General features: G+C 34.8%; 3 protein-coding genes across 3 annotated transcripts; 2 read left to right on the top strand and 1 right to left on the bottom strand.

Annotated features, from left to right (window-relative positions):
• Window positions 1–587: 587 nt before the first annotated feature.
• On the top strand, window positions 588–9,313 carry GALK (Mevalonate/galactokinase family protein). Its single transcript, XM_059577920.2, has 13 exons — window positions 588–923; window positions 1,442–1,626; window positions 2,033–2,079; window positions 2,612–2,706; window positions 2,885–2,967; window positions 3,725–3,793; window positions 3,952–4,137; window positions 4,610–4,741; window positions 4,891–5,025; window positions 5,663–5,733; window positions 7,694–7,771; window positions 8,591–8,732; window positions 8,824–9,313. Exons 1-13 carry the CDS (start codon window positions 761–763, stop codon window positions 8,932–8,934), a joined length of 1,497 nt encoding a protein of 498 aa, XP_059433903.1. The 5' UTR covers window positions 588–760; the 3' UTR covers window positions 8,935–9,313.
• Window positions 9,314–11,519: 2,206 nt separating this feature from the next.
• LOC132167757 (uncharacterized) lies at window positions 11,520–14,664 on the top strand. Its single transcript, XM_059578783.2, has 4 exons — window positions 11,520–11,690; window positions 12,175–13,097; window positions 13,881–14,037; window positions 14,162–14,664. The coding sequence occupies exons 2-4, from the start codon at window positions 12,551–12,553 to the stop codon at window positions 14,220–14,222; spliced, it is 765 nt and encodes a 254-aa protein (XP_059434766.2). The 5' UTR covers window positions 11,520–11,690; window positions 12,175–12,550; the 3' UTR covers window positions 14,223–14,664.
• A 1,548-nt stretch (window positions 14,665–16,212) lies between these two features.
• Window positions 16,213–17,032, bottom strand: LOC132167201 (cell wall / vacuolar inhibitor of fructosidase 1). The gene has a single exon (XM_059578109.2). The coding sequence runs from the start codon at window positions 16,933–16,935 to the stop codon at window positions 16,375–16,377; it is 561 nt and encodes a 186-aa protein (XP_059434092.2). The 5' UTR covers window positions 16,936–17,032; the 3' UTR covers window positions 16,213–16,374.

The raw sequence follows: 17,032 nt of genomic DNA, 5'->3' as shown, positions 1-17,032 counted from the left end.
CATGTGCTAATACCATATGCTTTCAAATATTAATATCAGACGCAACTTGTCATGTGATAGTCGCACCATAAACTCTGAAACATTAAAAAACTATTCCTGTATTTATTCTTTCTATCTAATTGTTTGAAAAACAAAAGAAACTCAAAATATATATGGTGAAGATCTTAATTGTTTTCTAAAACAGATACGAGGGACCAATGTGATAATTTTTTTTTTTTTTAACAAAATAGTATCTACGTAGGATAAGAAAATATTAGAAAGAATCTTAACATTTCTCGCTATCTTATTTAATTAAATAAATCAATTTTATATTCCGCTAATAAAACCTTAATCATTTAAGAAAATACAAGTATTAGAATTTATCTACAAAATCGGAAATTTACTACCGAATGATTATGTCAAACAGTGCAGCTTTATCCGGAATAAAGATTGACTGTAACGAAGTTCACAAAAAAAAAAAAAAAAAAAAAATCCGTAACCACACCAAAAAGCTTTTATTTATTTATTTATTTATAATTTGTTCATCACAAGCTCACCGCAAAGCTTTATATCCTATCCGAATATTTTCCTGTTGTTAATGATAAATAGAATCCAATCAAAAAGGTAATCATTAATGATATTTCTCCATCAAAAGAAAGTCCAAAAAAAAAAAAAATCCACAATTTAAAAAAACAAAGTAGGACAATTTCTTTATAAAGGTAGTCTATTGAGTACCGGCTCTGATTTCTGAGTTTGCTGAGAATTCAACGGTTCCGATCGAATGGCGAAGCACGAAGACCTCCCAATCCCGGTTTTCTCATCCCTGGAGCCTGTGTATGGCGATGGATCACAGCTCGAAGAAGCCCAGCTTCGGTTCCAGAATTTGAAGTCCAAGTTTCTCGAGGTTTTCCATCACCCTCCTGACGTCTTTGCTCGCTCTCCAGGTTCTCTCTCTCTCTCTCTCTCTCTCTCTCTCTCTCTCTCTATCTTTCGAGCGCGCTCTCTCTGTCTGTGTTTGGTTGCTGAGAAAGTCTTGGAATACGGAGAATAGTGTATGAAAAATTAATGGAAGAGAAGTAGTTTCCGAACCGAATAGGGAGATAAATCCTTTTTTTTTTTTTTTTTTAATCTTAGATTGTTAGAAAATGAATCTTACCCTCCTCTCTCTGTGTACATGTGTATGTATTGTATGCATGCATATGAATATGTATATGTGCATATATACGTACAGAGAAAATGTGTGTATATATGTATATATCTGAGTATGTATTTTTGTGTATATGTATACATGTATTTAGACGGGGACAGATGCATCCTCTGTTCCTTTAATTCGATGTGGACTTGTTGATGTGGGGGAATTGTGATAATAAATACTCTGATTTGTGCTGCCTTTTGTATTTGGGAGATTGTTGATGATAGATTGAGATTGCGACAGTTGGTGGTTGATATTGATTGCATGCAGGGAGAGTCAACTTGATTGGAGAACACATTGACTATGAAGGCTACTCGGTGCTGCCGATGGCAATACGGCAAGACACTATAGTGGCGATCCGAAGGCAAGATAAGGGAGAGGCCGAAAAGGTTCTAAGAATTGCTAATGTTAATGATAAATACACCATGTGTACATATCCTGCTGATCCCGAACAGGTATGTCAATTATGCTTATAAATTTTTATAACTTTGATTTGTGTTTGTAGCTAGAATTGCCTTACCTCGTTTGTGCATTATATCTTTGCCCATTTTGGGTTGGATAATTTGACATTGCAACTGTTGATTTTACTGTTTCTGTTATTCATTGCATCTGCTGTGAATCACCGCCTGATGATTCTGGGTTTAGATTGATGATAAAAATTGTTATACAATTGGAAGTTCATATCTCATACTTACAACACCCGTAATGGCATTGGATGTTGCTAGAGTTCCTTTTCAACAGTAGATAACTCATGTCCTTTAGAGCCTGATCTTTGCTGTTCACCATGTCCCTTATAGGACTTGCCCACTTCCATAAAAACTAAATTTCAAATCAGAATTATTGACATTGTTTATTGTGCAGGAAGTTAACTTGAAGGATCACAAATGGGGTCATTATTTTATTTGTGGGTGAGAAATGAAAAACCTTACTTCTTGATATTTTGCTCTATGTAATTGCATTTCAAGTTTATGATACATTAACGGAATTCAATTATTAATTTTTGATATTATGAAGCCTCTTTAAAAGTGCATAAATTAATTGCAAAGTTGAAGTGATGTTGTGGTGTAATTTTGCCCCAAATGACATTGACAAATACTGCTACACAGTCTATTGCATATTTTGAATTTTGACCAATTTAATTACCCTACTTGACCCATTAAATGGCCATAACTCCAAATGTTTACAACTTATTCAAATGAATTTTGTGTGACAAGCAGAAAGAGATTTTGTTTGCTTTATAGAAGGCAGTCCAAATTTAATGTAGTTTCTAAAATTCATATTTTATGTATGTTTGGACTGTTTTATTTTAATTTTTTGTTTGCTACTCCTATGTCTTTGATGACTACTTCTCTTCGCATTAATTTTTCATGAATAGTGTATGAATTATCAATTAGCAACTTCTTAGCTTCATTCTTGGAAGTGATGGTTTATATTCTTCAGGTACAAAGGTTATTATGAATATGCTAAATCTAAAGGAGTGGATGTTGGTTTACCAGTTGGACTCGATGTTCTTGTTGATGGAACAGTTCCTACAGGTGTATTTCCATCATTCATGTAGAATTGCATTTGGCTATGATATTCATTTTAGGTCGATTAGTTCACTATTTCTATTGTTTGCTCTATGACAATGATGTAATGTATTTGTTTACTTGCATACTGAAGTCAAATCTGGGTCACATTTCTTTTCTTCTTTTTTTTTTTTTTTCATTATAGGATCTGGACTATCAAGCTCCGCGGCATTTGTTTGCTCTTCCACAATTGCTATAATGGCTGCTTTTGATGTGAACTTTCCAAAGGTACATATAATCATTACTCTACAGATTGTTCAATATTGGATTTCTTTGTTGTCTTTAGGGGAGCATTTTAGTTCAAAATCAATTATTAAACAGGCCGAAGTAGGACTTGTATACATCTGTGCCTGGAACCTCTTCCTAAAGTTTTTGTTATTCATAAAGTAACCTATTTTGTGGAGAAAACTTTAATTATGGTTAAAGGGTCCTCTCTCTGCCCCTTGTATACCTTTGGAACAGATTGAATATAAACAAATACTGTTATTGATTAGGATTGTATCTGTATTTGTAGTATTGAATTTATTTTTGTTTTTGAGCATTCGCATCTTTAATAGCATTTACATAGGCTGTTTTTCTTTAGTCGTATAAGTCATTAACTGATTTGGCAATGGAACATTGTCTAACCGTGTGAATTCATTTTCCCAAGCGTGTAAGTGTTTGTCTTGTATTCAGTTCTTGTTCTCTTTTTGGGTACCCTGTTAACCAAGCATTGATCAATTCCAACTTCAATGCACTTACGGGTTCTCAAACATTTTATCTCGAGTTGAGGTTGACTTTGGTGAAGAGAAGAAAGCTTATAACTAATTTCAAATGCTATATTACTCATGCTCAATTCAGCAAATAAAAATTCCTTTTAAATGATTATTAGTTTGATTAATTTGGCAAACCCTGCTTATCCTGTACCACTGGTAAACATTTTACTCATATTTTCTGTTTGTTTGTTTATAGTTTTAAGTGCTAACATATGTTTCTTGCTGAACAGAAAGAAATTGCCCAACTTACATGTGAATGTGAGCGACACATTGGAACACAATCTGGTGGAATGGATCAGGTCATACATTTTTGCTTTTTATGATTAACTCCGCTCTAATTTTCCTGAATTATCGTATCTCTGATTATTAGTTAATTTTTGCGTCTGTCACTGGGTGACCTACTCTTGTTGTTTATGGTTTAATTTCCCTAACCTAGTAGTCTTTATTCACATGACAGGCAATCTCTGTTATGGCCAAATCTGGATTTGCAGAGTTGATTGATTTCAACCCTATTCGTGCTACTGATGTGCAACTTCCTGCTGGTGGGACTTTTATAATAGCACATTCTTTGGCAGAATCTCAGAAAGCAGTCACTGCTGCTACAAATTATAATAACAGGGTTGTTGAATGTCGGCTGGCTGCTGTAAGTTTTCAGCATTTCTTAAAAATTGAACATAAAGTGTTCCTAAATCTACCTTGCTGCCCATTGTATTTGACTTAAGTTTTTCTGCTTTCGGTTTCATCTCATGATTTTTGAGACAGTTGCCAATTACTTTTCAACTAAATTGGAAGGGGATTGGCAGCTGAAGGAAAATTCTGAGGCTTGTGGTTCAAATATTTTTTCCTAAAGCAAGAGCTAAAGTTTGAGTTGGTTTATGATCTAAAAACCTTAGCCAACACATTAATCACTTGAGAGGATTCCATTCTTTTAATGGAAGGAAATGAACTCTGTCTTTCTCCCTCTCTTTCTCTCCCTCAAAAGAGCTAACTGCTTAGGTGGCTTGCAAATTGCGAGCACAACTTCTTTACCTTTACCTTTATAGATATCTTTGTATTCACCATGCGATCTATCAAAAAAAGAAAAGTGACAATGTGGCACTCTGAAATTTCTTCAGATTGTACTTGCTATAAAGCTTGGAATGAAACCACAAGAGGCAATAAATGTGAAAACTCTCTCTGACGTTGAAGGGTTGTGTGTATCATTTGCCAGTAATCATGGCTCTTCTGATCCTGTTCTTGCTGTCAAGGTATTTCTTTTACTTATCTTTTACCACCATTGAAAATATGTTATGACAAACAGATTAGAGGTTCATATATGTTTGTTGGAGCTTCTGGGCATACTAGGTTCACACACACACGTGCATGTATATGTTTAAACTCTTTTGTCTTTCTTTAGGAATTTCTGAAAGAAGAGACATATACAGCTGAGGAGGTTGAGATAGTCGCAGGGGAAAAACTACCATCAATTTTTGGGAATTCTCCAACTTCTTTGGATGTGTTGAAAGCTGCCAAGCACTTTAAGTTACATCAGGTACTTTCTTATTTGCTCTATAGAAGGCACAAGTTAATTTTAACCCATTTCATAATTGAATTACAATTTAAAATTTAGGAATTTTGTCTGCTCTTGTTTTCCATATTGTTTTGTTGTTTACAATATTGCTACAACTTTTTTTTTTCCTGAGCACTACAACTTGTTTAAAATGGTGGCCTCTGAACCTGCTGAATGCCTAAATTTAATGAGGTGTGTTGTTGGATAGCCACTTGCTCAGGTTACTCATTATTTTCAGAATTAGTTTTTCAAATGGTTAATCACTTCATAAATATGATCTTAATAATTTATAAGTCAAATTTGAAAATATTATTGCATTTTCATTTTGAGATTTGGTTCATTTTGCAATTTCTCCTGAAATATCTCAAAAGAAAAATTGAGATGAGTAAATCATGTATGATTTCTTCAGTTGGTAATATATTCTTTTTTCCCTCTCTCTCTCTCTCTTTCTCTCTCTCTCTCTCTCTCTCTATATATATATATATATATATATATATACACACACACACCCCGTCACCCCTCTTTGGTAGCATTTCATGTGGTCCAATCATCTCTAAGTGATTCTTTTGTTCAGTTGTGGTTCAAAGTGTTATTTATTTATGACAAACTTACTTTTCAGCGAGCCTCTCATGTGTATTCTGAGGCCAAACGAGTACATGCCTTTAAGGATACTGTGGCATCCGATTTAAGGTGAGTCATATCGATTGATACAAGCCTGTTTTTTTTTTTTTTTTTTTTGCACCTTGACATGGTCATGTATATTTACTTTTTTGTTTTGTGAGATTAATAAGTTGTTGTGAGTGCACTTGTGAGTGTTGTATCTAGCATTGAGAAAGTATAAAGGAAAAGAGTGAGTAGTTAATATACCCAAATGGATTCAAGTCTATTAACTTAGGCTTTTGAGCTAGAGTGGTGTCAAAATATGTATATTAATGTACTCTTTAATGAACTCCCTAACTGTAAATCTCCCCAACATAAGTTTCGAGTGTTAATCAAATAGACTTCAATATTTTTAAAAAAGTAAATCAGTTAAATGAATATTAGAGATTGTTATAGTTTGTATGAACGGTTTAGATACAAAAGATGAAGGTTATTATATTATTCAACTTATTCAACTTATGTTAACCTAATACAAGAATCCTATTATATAGGATTAGGAAAATACCATAAAGACTAAACTACCCCCAAAACCTTAATGACTCAAACCATAACTCTTCTAACACCCTCTCAAGCTGGAGCTTATACATCATATGAATCCAGCTTGGAAGATACACGCAAACCAAAAACAACTAGAAAAACATACTCTAACACTCCCCCTCAAGCTGGAGCAGCTTGGAGCACACAATACAAAGACTCATACAAATAACAAGATAATTTAATAAAACTTTAACGTCGGTCGAAAACTGCAACAACCAAAATTTGATCGAATCTTGCCGCAAAACACCAAGGCTGGTCGGATACAACGATCACTAACAACAGATGTGATCGGGTCTCGCCGCAAAAGACCATAGCCGGTCGGATACATCGATCACCAACAACCAAGATTTGATCGGATCTCGCCGCAAAACACTAAGGCCGGTCGGATACACCAAGGCCGGTCGGATACATCGATCACTAACAACAACGATCACATTTCACGTGATCAACCAACAAATGTGTTCTGCAGTGGCGTTGCAACTTCTCCGGCCACCGCAGAACACTCTGGCCACCACAGAACATGCCGGCCATCACACCCAGCAACAAGAACTCTCACCCCAGCAGTAGCGACAATGCTGATAACCATAAAAACAAGAACAAAAACTGCTTTAGAGAGCTCTTAGAAGGTGTTGCCCGTGTGGGCTTAGTGCTGCCGCCAACAAGAGAAAACCCAACGATAGATTATCCAAGAATCGAAACAAGCTCGGATACCATGTTATAGTTTCTATGAACGGTTTAGACACAAAAAATGGAGGCTATTATATTATTCAACTTATTCAACTTATGTTAACCTAATACAAGAATCCTATTATATAGGATTAGGGAAATACCATAAAGACTCAACTACCCCCACAACCCTAATGACTCAAATGCTAACTCTTCTAAAAGAGATAAAAGAATCAAATTAATTGCAAAAAAAAAGGGAGGGGAAGAAGAATCTACTAGAAAAGATGAGAAACAAAAAATGAAGGTTTTTATGCACATGCATGCTGCTACTTTTTTGGGGATTTATGTGATCCATGATAAAGAAATGTATGCTTGGGCACACGACTTTGCTTGTGTCATCTCTTACCGTTCTAACTCTTTCTCGAGATTGGCCGAAGCCTAGAAAAAGAAGGGTAGTGATAAGTTGGCGTCCACCATAAACCTTAGTTAACATAATGGATGCAAGTGTTGCAATTGGGTAATTCTTTATGCATTTGAACCCTTATGAATTAGGTTGGGACTTGGGAACTACAATTTAGTTGTTTATTAAAGGTCTCACCCTCATAGAACTTTGTGATGTGTTTTATACCCAAGTTAACTAGGGCTGATTTTATTTTTCATTAATATCTTCTTTTTGAGTATTTCTAAATTTTCGCATATTAAATAAATCTGTGTTGCAAAACCTATTCATCTTTTCATCAAAGTTCGATTTTCTTGAAACCTAAGTTTTAACTAATTGTTCTTGCAGTGAGGAGGACAAGCTGAAGAAGCTTGGTGGCCTTATGAATGAGAGCCATTACAGCTGTAGTGTTTTATATGAGTGCAGGTACAACTGTTCAAATTCAGCTTCCAGAATGTCCATTCACGCACTTATACTAGTTTCTCATCATTAGTGAAAAACCTTATGAAAGAATGTGATTGTCTCATATAAAAAAGCAGCTTGTATGCACTTCACTGCATGCTTTATATGTTAATAATCAGGGGTGGAATTAGAAATTTTGATAGAGGGGGGTAAAATTATAAAAAGACCTTTTTTTGGGGGGAAATAATTAATTTTTGGGGATCACCTTATAAAAAAATAGATTTTTAAGGGAATTTCAAAAATTTGGACTTGGGTCTGCCCCTAATAATGGTTTCCCTTATAAATTTGAGAAATACTAGGGGTCAATATTTTTTTTCATATTTGGCCTATCTCATTTTACAAATCGACCATTAGATTTGTAGACTTATATAGACTCTACATAAGTCAATAGTGGACCCACAAATCTGATGGTTGATCTATTTAATTTGTAAGAGAATATGGGCCAAATATGAAGAATTTATTGACCTCTAGCATTTCTATATAAATTTTGCACACATGTTGTTCTTTGGAAATGGAGCATTTTACAATAGGCCTTCCATGCAAATCTTTTTGGCGTTGGACCCTCTATAGTCTATACTTAAGAAGAGAGAGAAAAATGAATGCATCTCATTGAAAGTATAAATTCTCTACTCTTACTATTGTTGTTGTTGTTGTCGTCGTCAGTATTATTATTACAACTACTGCTGCTGTCTTCTCTGCAATAATTAGCTTAAGAAATATGCCCTGCCTTTTTCACAGCATACTATCATATTTACTTTGTCTTATCATTCTTGTTGTAACTAGCTGTCCGGAGTTGGAAGAACTTGTAAAGATATGTGGGGACCATGGTGCCCTCGGGGCACGGCTCACCGGAGCTGGATGGGGTGGTTGTGCCGTCGCTTTGGTGAAAGAGAACATTGTCCCTCAGTTTATCCTCAATTTGAAGGTTAGTATTCTGTGGCCCAAGTGGAAATTTCTCTCCAAATGCTTTTTGTGTTTTGGATGAATAAAAACAAACAATCGGTATTGTGTATCAGGAAGGCTTCTACCAATCAAGGATTGAGAAAGGGATCATTAACAAGAATGATCTTGGGCTCTATGTTTTTGCATCCAAGCCCTCAAGTGGTGCTGCTATTTTCAAGTTTTAGTATGCATCACTGCTCACCCTTTTGCTTTTCTTTGGTAGAAAACTGCAAATTCTCTTATTTATGTCGAGACAGAACCAATTCAAGATATTTCCTCCCTCGTCTTTTGGCATTGGCCCACTAAATAAGATGCATGCATGTGTATTCATGGGCGGTAGGGCCATTACGTTTCGGTGCTTGTCCCATCCTAGATACTGGGGCATCATGGATTCTGAATACCAAATCTCACGTGGGTTTGCACTGCAATAATGCTTCTTGGGGTCTGGCCCAAGTAGGCCCGATCTTTAGTACCGGACAGAAAAATTTCCTACGAATGTGTTGTAGGAAAATTATTTTAAGATGTGAGAAGCATATAATTTTTTAATATGATGTATTTTTTTTATATGTTTTAATAATATTAATAAAAAAAATAATATATTTCTCGCATGCTAAAAGACACAGTACAATGTTCTGATGTTAGCAAAGGAAAAGAAAAAAGTGTGATGACTGATGAGGACCCACCTGTTTATAGTTGCATATTTAGGAGTAGTACGACTCTAGATTACTGAATTAAAACACTGACAAATGGGCATTGGCTTAATGAGAAATGATTGGTGTCAATAATTTGTCCATATTTTTTTGTATATTCTCTTATAAATTTAATAGATCAACCATTAAATTTATGAGGTCTACCATTGATTTATGTGGAGTCTACATAAGTCCACAAATCTAATGGTTGATTTGTAAGATGAAATGAAAAAAATGTGGACAAATTATTGACACAGATCATTTTTCTATTTCAATTACCATGCCATGCATGTCTCTTTTTCAGCTTTTCTTTTTAAAAAAATTGTCTATAGAAAAAGTTCGAAAGAGTTTTTTTTTTTTTTTTAATTAAAAAAAAAAATGGTTTCCTTTCCAAGCTTTCACTAGAATGGAGTTTTGGGGGTTTTTTTATTTTTTATTTTCTTGTACCTGAAGGTGCTTTTTATTGAACATTCATCTAATAATATTGACATGATAATTGATAACTAACCTTTGATTGAATAAAAATAAAAAATAAAAAATTCTAATGGTTAGTTGAAAATGCATATCAACATTGTTGTGGATAAATATGAAATAAAATTATAATATATAGCATTTCTCTCTCATCCACACACTATTTGAATTCTGGAAGGTCAGTTGTCAAGAACATGGTTGGCTCTTACAAGCTCCTCCCAATGGTAAAGCGACACACATAATATGCTCTGTTTCTCTTGCCTTTTCAAAACCCCCGAATGATGTTCAATTTGATTGTGACGTCTTCTCCAGCATCGTGCTGACCAATTCTCAAAACGCAACATATATATATATATATATATATATATATATATATATATGTTAAGAACTTGATAGACTATAGGTTGATCTTGATCTTAGTACCAATCAAATACCGTCAACATAGATATTTTTTCCTTTCATCCAATATAAAATAATTTTTTTTTTTAAAAAAACGACCAATTATTAACGCCGTTTATGTCATGTGAACTGAATTATTTAAGACCAAATTTCATATCCAAATTGGTGGGTCCAAATTAACACCCACCTGTTGAACATAAACGATCCTGCTTTAAAAGTCCACTATCCTCAAAACATTTCTTTCCCCCGGTGGGTTGGACCTACTCAACCATATACCTCTTCCACTAATGATATGCTTAAACTGGTTTTATTTTTTTTTAATTTTTTTTTTATAGCAAATTAGGAAAACGTTACATGGGTTCAAAATATGGATAAATGGGTGGACTCCATGACAATAAATTCAAAACAAAATAAATCCAAAACGAAAAAATACAGTACAAAAGCCGGTTTTAGTTATTCAAAAAAACTTGTTATGTAGACGGAGCAGAATTGTCATCATCAAAATATCCTAGAACTTAATTTTGTTCTCTTATAAAGTTTCATATGCAAAATTTGATGAGATTAAAAAAAGAAATGAAAAAAAAAAGATGAGATAGAGAATGATTTTTATCATTTCTTAAAAAGAATATATATATATATATATATATATATCAAAAAATCATATTATAAAATCAGGAGCCACTTCCTTATAACATGAGGTCAAATTTGTCCAAACAAAAAATTTGAGTGGAGTTTAACCCTAAAACTTTAATAAGTATAATATTAGGTCCAATAAATACAAAGATCTATAGAAATTTTTTTTTTTTTTTTGTTGACATGTCCGCACAAGAGGGGGGAATGAGATTCGAATTAGTGACTTCCGCCTCATTAAGCGTGATCCCAGCCAATTGAACAACCTCTTAAGAACAAGATCTATAGAAATCTTAAGGGCTTCTCAATCTCACGTGATTATTTATGATACACCAGATGAAAATGTTGAATAAATATGAAATAATAATAATAATAATAATATAGAATTAGTACATTGACACGTGTTAATTAATGTATACATTTTAAGAAAAAAAAAAAAAAAAAGACTAATTATTTTGAGAGATTACATTCGAATATGCCAAGTGTCGGTGAAGCTTCTTGCGAACATCACACACCCATTGTCCGCTGTATTTATGTGACGCAAAGACAAAAAAATAAAGAAAGACAGATTTATTAAATCTTTTAAATCCTTAAAATGAAAGTCTAGGACTTTCCCGGCTCTCTCCCTCTAAACCCCTCGTGTCTTCCTCTCATCTCTCTCTCTCTCTCTTTCTCTCTCTGCGAGACTTCCGGTTTCCACGGTGGCCTTTTGGCCAGCATCGGATCTGGGGTTTCTACGCGGTCTATTGAAGGTACCTACTACTTTTCGTTTCATTTTCAAAATGCCTCTTTATTTGTTTAGCATTTTGATGTTTCGATTTGTGTGGGATGTTAGTTATGTATTGATGAATTGCATCTATGTAAGGGCTCTGATGGGTTGCTCAATTCGCTCTGTTTTGTGGGTTTGATTGATTATGCAGGTTACTTTCTCTTGTTTTGATTTTGTTTTTTGTTTTTTCTGAAGTTGTTTTAGGAGACATTTTGTTACGTCCGAACTTGGTTCTTTGCTTTGTTTTCAAGGTTTTTCAGACTGGTTATATGACTTGGTTTTTAAGATTGGATTTGTGCTTTTTTGGTACTTTGAAGCCACATTGTTTATATTACCATTTTTTTTTGTTTACCCTTTTTATTTCTCTTCATGAATATTCCACGGGTAGTGCTTTTGGAATTTGGTGATTCAAAATTTTCTTTAGGTGATAGTTGATTGATGTTTTTCTGTTGCATCAATAATTGCAGGGTTCTGTTCATAGTTGGGATATTGTTGCTTTTGTATTTTCTAGATTTGAGAAAGGAGTAGGGGTGATTGTTATTTTTTGGTGGAATATTAGCGAAAAGGCGGTCAGGTCTTGTAAAACAAGTTAAACTGCAATTATTGTAGATTTCTTGGCCTTATTTGTGACTTAGTATTGGAAAGTGATGTTTACCTTATGAAGGTAGATATATCTGCGATAACTTTTCCCACTGAAGGTTAAAATATATAGTGAAGAGGTAATCTGTGTTATGGGTTGACTTCAAATATAGGAGGATTTGGTCGTGTTCTGCTAATATTGTGGATTTTATCATTTGGAGTGTGGGGTGAAGGGAACGATTAGATTGGGCTTGTGGTTTTGTTATGGATCATATGACCCCTAGAGAGAGGGATATTGAAACTGATCTTGAAAGCGGGGAAACAACTAGTGAAGATGATTCGAGCAAAGCCCCTCTTTTGGGTGCTATAAAGCAGGCCAGGACATTTCTTGGGAAGATTCATAGTGGGTTTGTTGATGGCTCAGCCAAGGGTGAAGATGGGTTAAGTTTATCTGACAATGTGCCAAACTCCAATGGGGTTTCTTCTGAGAAAGTGAAGATGGTGAACAACAAGATATTGGAGGGCGAAGCAACTGTAGATTATGTGGAGAAAATACCAGTGAAGGAGAAACGTAAAAAGACTAGCAATAAAAAGGCTCCAAAACCTCCCAGACCTCCGAGAGGTCCATCATTGGATGCAGCTGACCAGAAGCTAATTAAGGAGATATCTGAACTTGCCATGTTGAAGCGTGCAAGGATTGAGCGAATGAAAGCTCTGAAGAAGTTGAAAGCTGCTAAGTCATCTCCTAAAGGCAGCAGCATATTTGCAATGGTGATGACAATTCTCTTCTTTCTTGTGATAATCTTTCAAGGTAATATTTTATAACTGAACCTGAAGTTGATTTACCTTGTATTTAGCATTGTGGTCTTGTTGGCTGCTGACCTTGTTTCCTGTGCAAATGGATGGCTTAGCTTCAACCAAGTAATTAGATTGCTATGTGGATAGAACGATCTCATGATGTTGATTGTTTCAATCCCTACGTTTATGTGAGCTGTGAAGCATACCTTGTTTCTTAATTGAATATATATTTTTTTTCTTTTTTCTTTTTTCTTTTGTCTCCGACTGCTGTTTAGTGAGCTAGGAGCCTAGCACTTCGTGATGCTGTCTGTGAGTTCCTACTTAAATGCCTGTCGTTCTATGAATCTTCAATGGATTCGCTTAAATTATGTATGTTCAAAGGCAACATATATAATCCTGAACAGGGCCATTGAAAAATATGGAGACGCAAGTGAAATTAATGCCATTCGAGTTTTTATGATCTTATGACTTCCCATTGAATTGAGTTTATATTATTAAGTGCGTTAATTGCTGCCATTTCAAAAATGGCCTCAACAAGATGATGGACTTACTTAAAAACTTACATCGAACAAAAATGGGATAATCCTTTTTTTTAATGACAAAGAACTCCTTGAATTCACGGCATGATCGCATCCCCGTTAGTTAAACCTCGGTCGGATACACGACCCTTGTAGGCTATTGTCTTAGGTTTTGTTGTTCTTATTCTTGCTTTAACGTTGCTCGAGTTCTTTTAAGATTTCTGTTTTCCTACCATTGTTTCGTCTTCTCATGATCTTGATTCTTGTCAATTCTGCAGGAATGTCATCTAGAAAAAATACACCGGTAAGCTTCCAGGGGTCCCCTGTGTCTGCAGGACCAACAGAGGGCGGTTTGATTTCCCTTGAGTACTACCCGTTTCCATCTGCAAGTGAGCCAAACGAACCTGCTTCTGCTTCTGCTTCTGGTTCTCCCAAGTATGTCTACCATTCATGTTGGCTATAAAACCATATATTCCTTTGCTTATTTCCATTTGTTGTTGTTTGGTATATATATTGTGGCAGTCTAGTAAAAATCGTTTGTTATGGTGAGCCTTTGCAGTTTAGTAGAGCAGATTGCTGGTTCAGATGAATCGGAAAAGCTGACAAGAGTTACAGGATGAAATGGAGTGTTACTGAAAAAGGGAATGTTGTTGCCTCTTGCCTAGTCTATGTTGAAGAGCAAACCATTTTTCCTTGCGTTTTTTTTTTTTTTTTTGAGTAATGCTACTATACACGCTCCCGCTTCTCTACTCCCATTTATCTGCTGATTTTTAAAATTATTATTAGATTAAAATCTAATAAAAATCCATCTTAAATTTAATTGTAATTTTAAAAGTCACTTATGGATATAGAGAAATGGGTGAGGAAGTAAGTGGGAGTGTGTGTATCATTATTTTTATTTTTTATTTTTTTACACTTAACCTTTTGAATGTGATCTGAATCTTTGGGGTAATTTATCCCCCTATTGTGTATATAAATGAAGATTGGGGGTGACTCAAATTACTGTACAAATTTTGTAGATGATGCCAAATAACTACTACTACGGTTGGGATTTGGTTAGCACATGTGGCTACACAAGTTCTAACCTACTTTTACTATTTCTAATTCAAAATAAAAAGGTCTTTATATGCCTATATAAACCTCTTGTATTCTTGGATTCAGTTTGGTTTTAAGAGTGATGATAAGTGTATATTTCACTATTATATGGCCAAAAATCGATGATGAGATTATTGTTGGGTATCTGGTGGAATATGTGATACAATACAAATTGGTTGTGTGATGAGCACAGTGGGAGTAAAAAGGCGGGCTGTGACATCCTGTACCACATTGCCTGGGTATGGAGATGTGTTTAAATATATACTACATCCTTAATGACAACAACGCGTTTTAAAGCTGTGATGGTTATGGTCTTATCAGAACTCTGTAGTTAAGTGTACTTCTTTTGGAGTAGTACCAGGATGGGTGGCCTTCTGCGAAGTCTGGTTTGGGGGATCTAAAAGCGGACAATATTGTGTGTCATTGAGGTGGGGTGTTACACGGGTGGTTAACTAACTGTTAACCGCTTTTAAATGCGGTTAAGAGAAATTGTTAATTGCTAACCCCATATATATATGTGTGTGAAATGATGTTTTTATGTTAAAAATTTTAAATATATATAAAAATGTATAAAAATCTAAAAACGATGTCGTATTTAGTATAATATTATTTTATTACCATAGAAAAGACATCATTTCCTAATTTTTTTTAGTTTTTAGTTTTAAAAAGTTGTTAACAGTTATTGGAGTAACTATTTGCAAACCACCAGTTCATCACTACTAACCATCTTTTCATCTCTAAGCACAGATGTGTGTTTAATTTACAATAATTAACACGTATGAAATAAGTGAGATAGCAACTCAAACATTGCGTCAATGAATATAATTCTTTTTATTTCAAGTGAAATGGAGAAGATTTTGTTTTATTGTATCTCATGGTATATATATATATATATATATATATATATGCACTTAAATCTATAAATTCTAATCTAGACTATAAAATAGATTTTCTACATTTGACTTAAAATGGAAAGAATCTCACAAATTCCTCTTCCATTTTACTTTTTTGCTTGTCTTTGCAAGTTGTGTGAAATAAAAATTTTTGTTTTGGATCAGGTAGAGAACTTAGGAGTTGCACTATGGAAGAGATGCCTAGTTTTTATATATAAATTGTTACAATCTTAATATTCCACATGAAGGGTGACCTCGTGGTGGTTTGACTTTTATACCAAATTATACAAATTTTAGGTAAAATTCATCCTTAAAAATCGGCTTACAAGGAGAAAATGTTCAAAAATTTATATACACATGATTAAGATTAGACTTTACTAATAAAAAAACCATAAGGAAAATTTGTTGAAATTAGGTTTATTCTATATTGTGCTTGAGATGTATTAGGCAAAGTGGTATAAAAGGCAGGAATTAAACTTTTGGACCCACTGTCCCACATCATCTCAAAAAGACCAGTGTGCGGGTGGAATTCTCCCATTTTGGGCCCCAATCCATCCCATCCAAATCCTTGCAATGGTTCAATATACCCTGCTCTCTTATCTAGCCCACAAAACAACATGCAATACAACAAAGGATACCAAATTCATGGTTGAAACTGCTGCTTCAAAGTACATTTATCTAGACAAGAAATGAGAAATCTGAAAGGTTTGGTCCTAAACAAATTATTGCAGAGGAGCTTCAGTACATGAGATTCTGCCAGCCCTATAAAGGAACAAACAATGAACTAACCCTTGAGCAGTATGTTGAGAATGGCTGTAGCCACTTCAGAGAGGCTCTCCACAAGATTGTTCCTATCCGATAGGGGTGAATTGGTTGAGCCAGAGAACTTCTTTTCACATGCAATTGCCTCCTTTGCAGCATCTGAAATACCATAGCTGGCAAACTTGTACTCACCATTACTCAAAGCATCTATTGCTTGTGGGAGAGTATATTTCACTACTGGGATGTACAATTCTGCACAGAAGGCCAAGGATCTCTCTAGTTCTGGTTCTGGGGCTTGCTTGATTAGCCCCTCAATGAAATTCTGTATATCTGTTGCGCTTGACAAAAGAACATCAGCCATGATCTTGGCTAGGCCTTTCACATCTGCATTGGAGCTTTCAGGGTTTGACTGCAGAGATGAGAGGCAGAGATCATAATGAGGTGTTTGCTTGCATGTTTTGTCTATCAAGTCTTCGTTTTCATCCAATCGAATGGTGGAGCATTGAGTTAATGGTAGAAAGATAGGAAGAAGAAGAACATGAAGAAGAATTATGGAGGATGGAGAGATTGGATTCTTCCTCATATTATACTGGACTGTGCGAAAGAGTTGGAGGGTGTGGAGAAATGGAGCTCTCTGTTGGATGTGTTTGTGTGCAATCGTATGACAAGTGTGTGCATAT

The sequence above is a fragment of the Corylus avellana genome, chromosome 2, assembly GCF_965113065.1.
Source record: "Corylus avellana chromosome 2, dhCorAvel1.hap1.2, whole genome shotgun sequence".
NCBI classification, from domain to species: Eukaryota; Viridiplantae; Streptophyta; class Magnoliopsida; order Fagales; family Betulaceae; genus Corylus; species Corylus avellana.
Note: the sequence above shows the minus strand (reverse complement) of the source record. Positions and strands in the feature narration are given on the sequence as shown.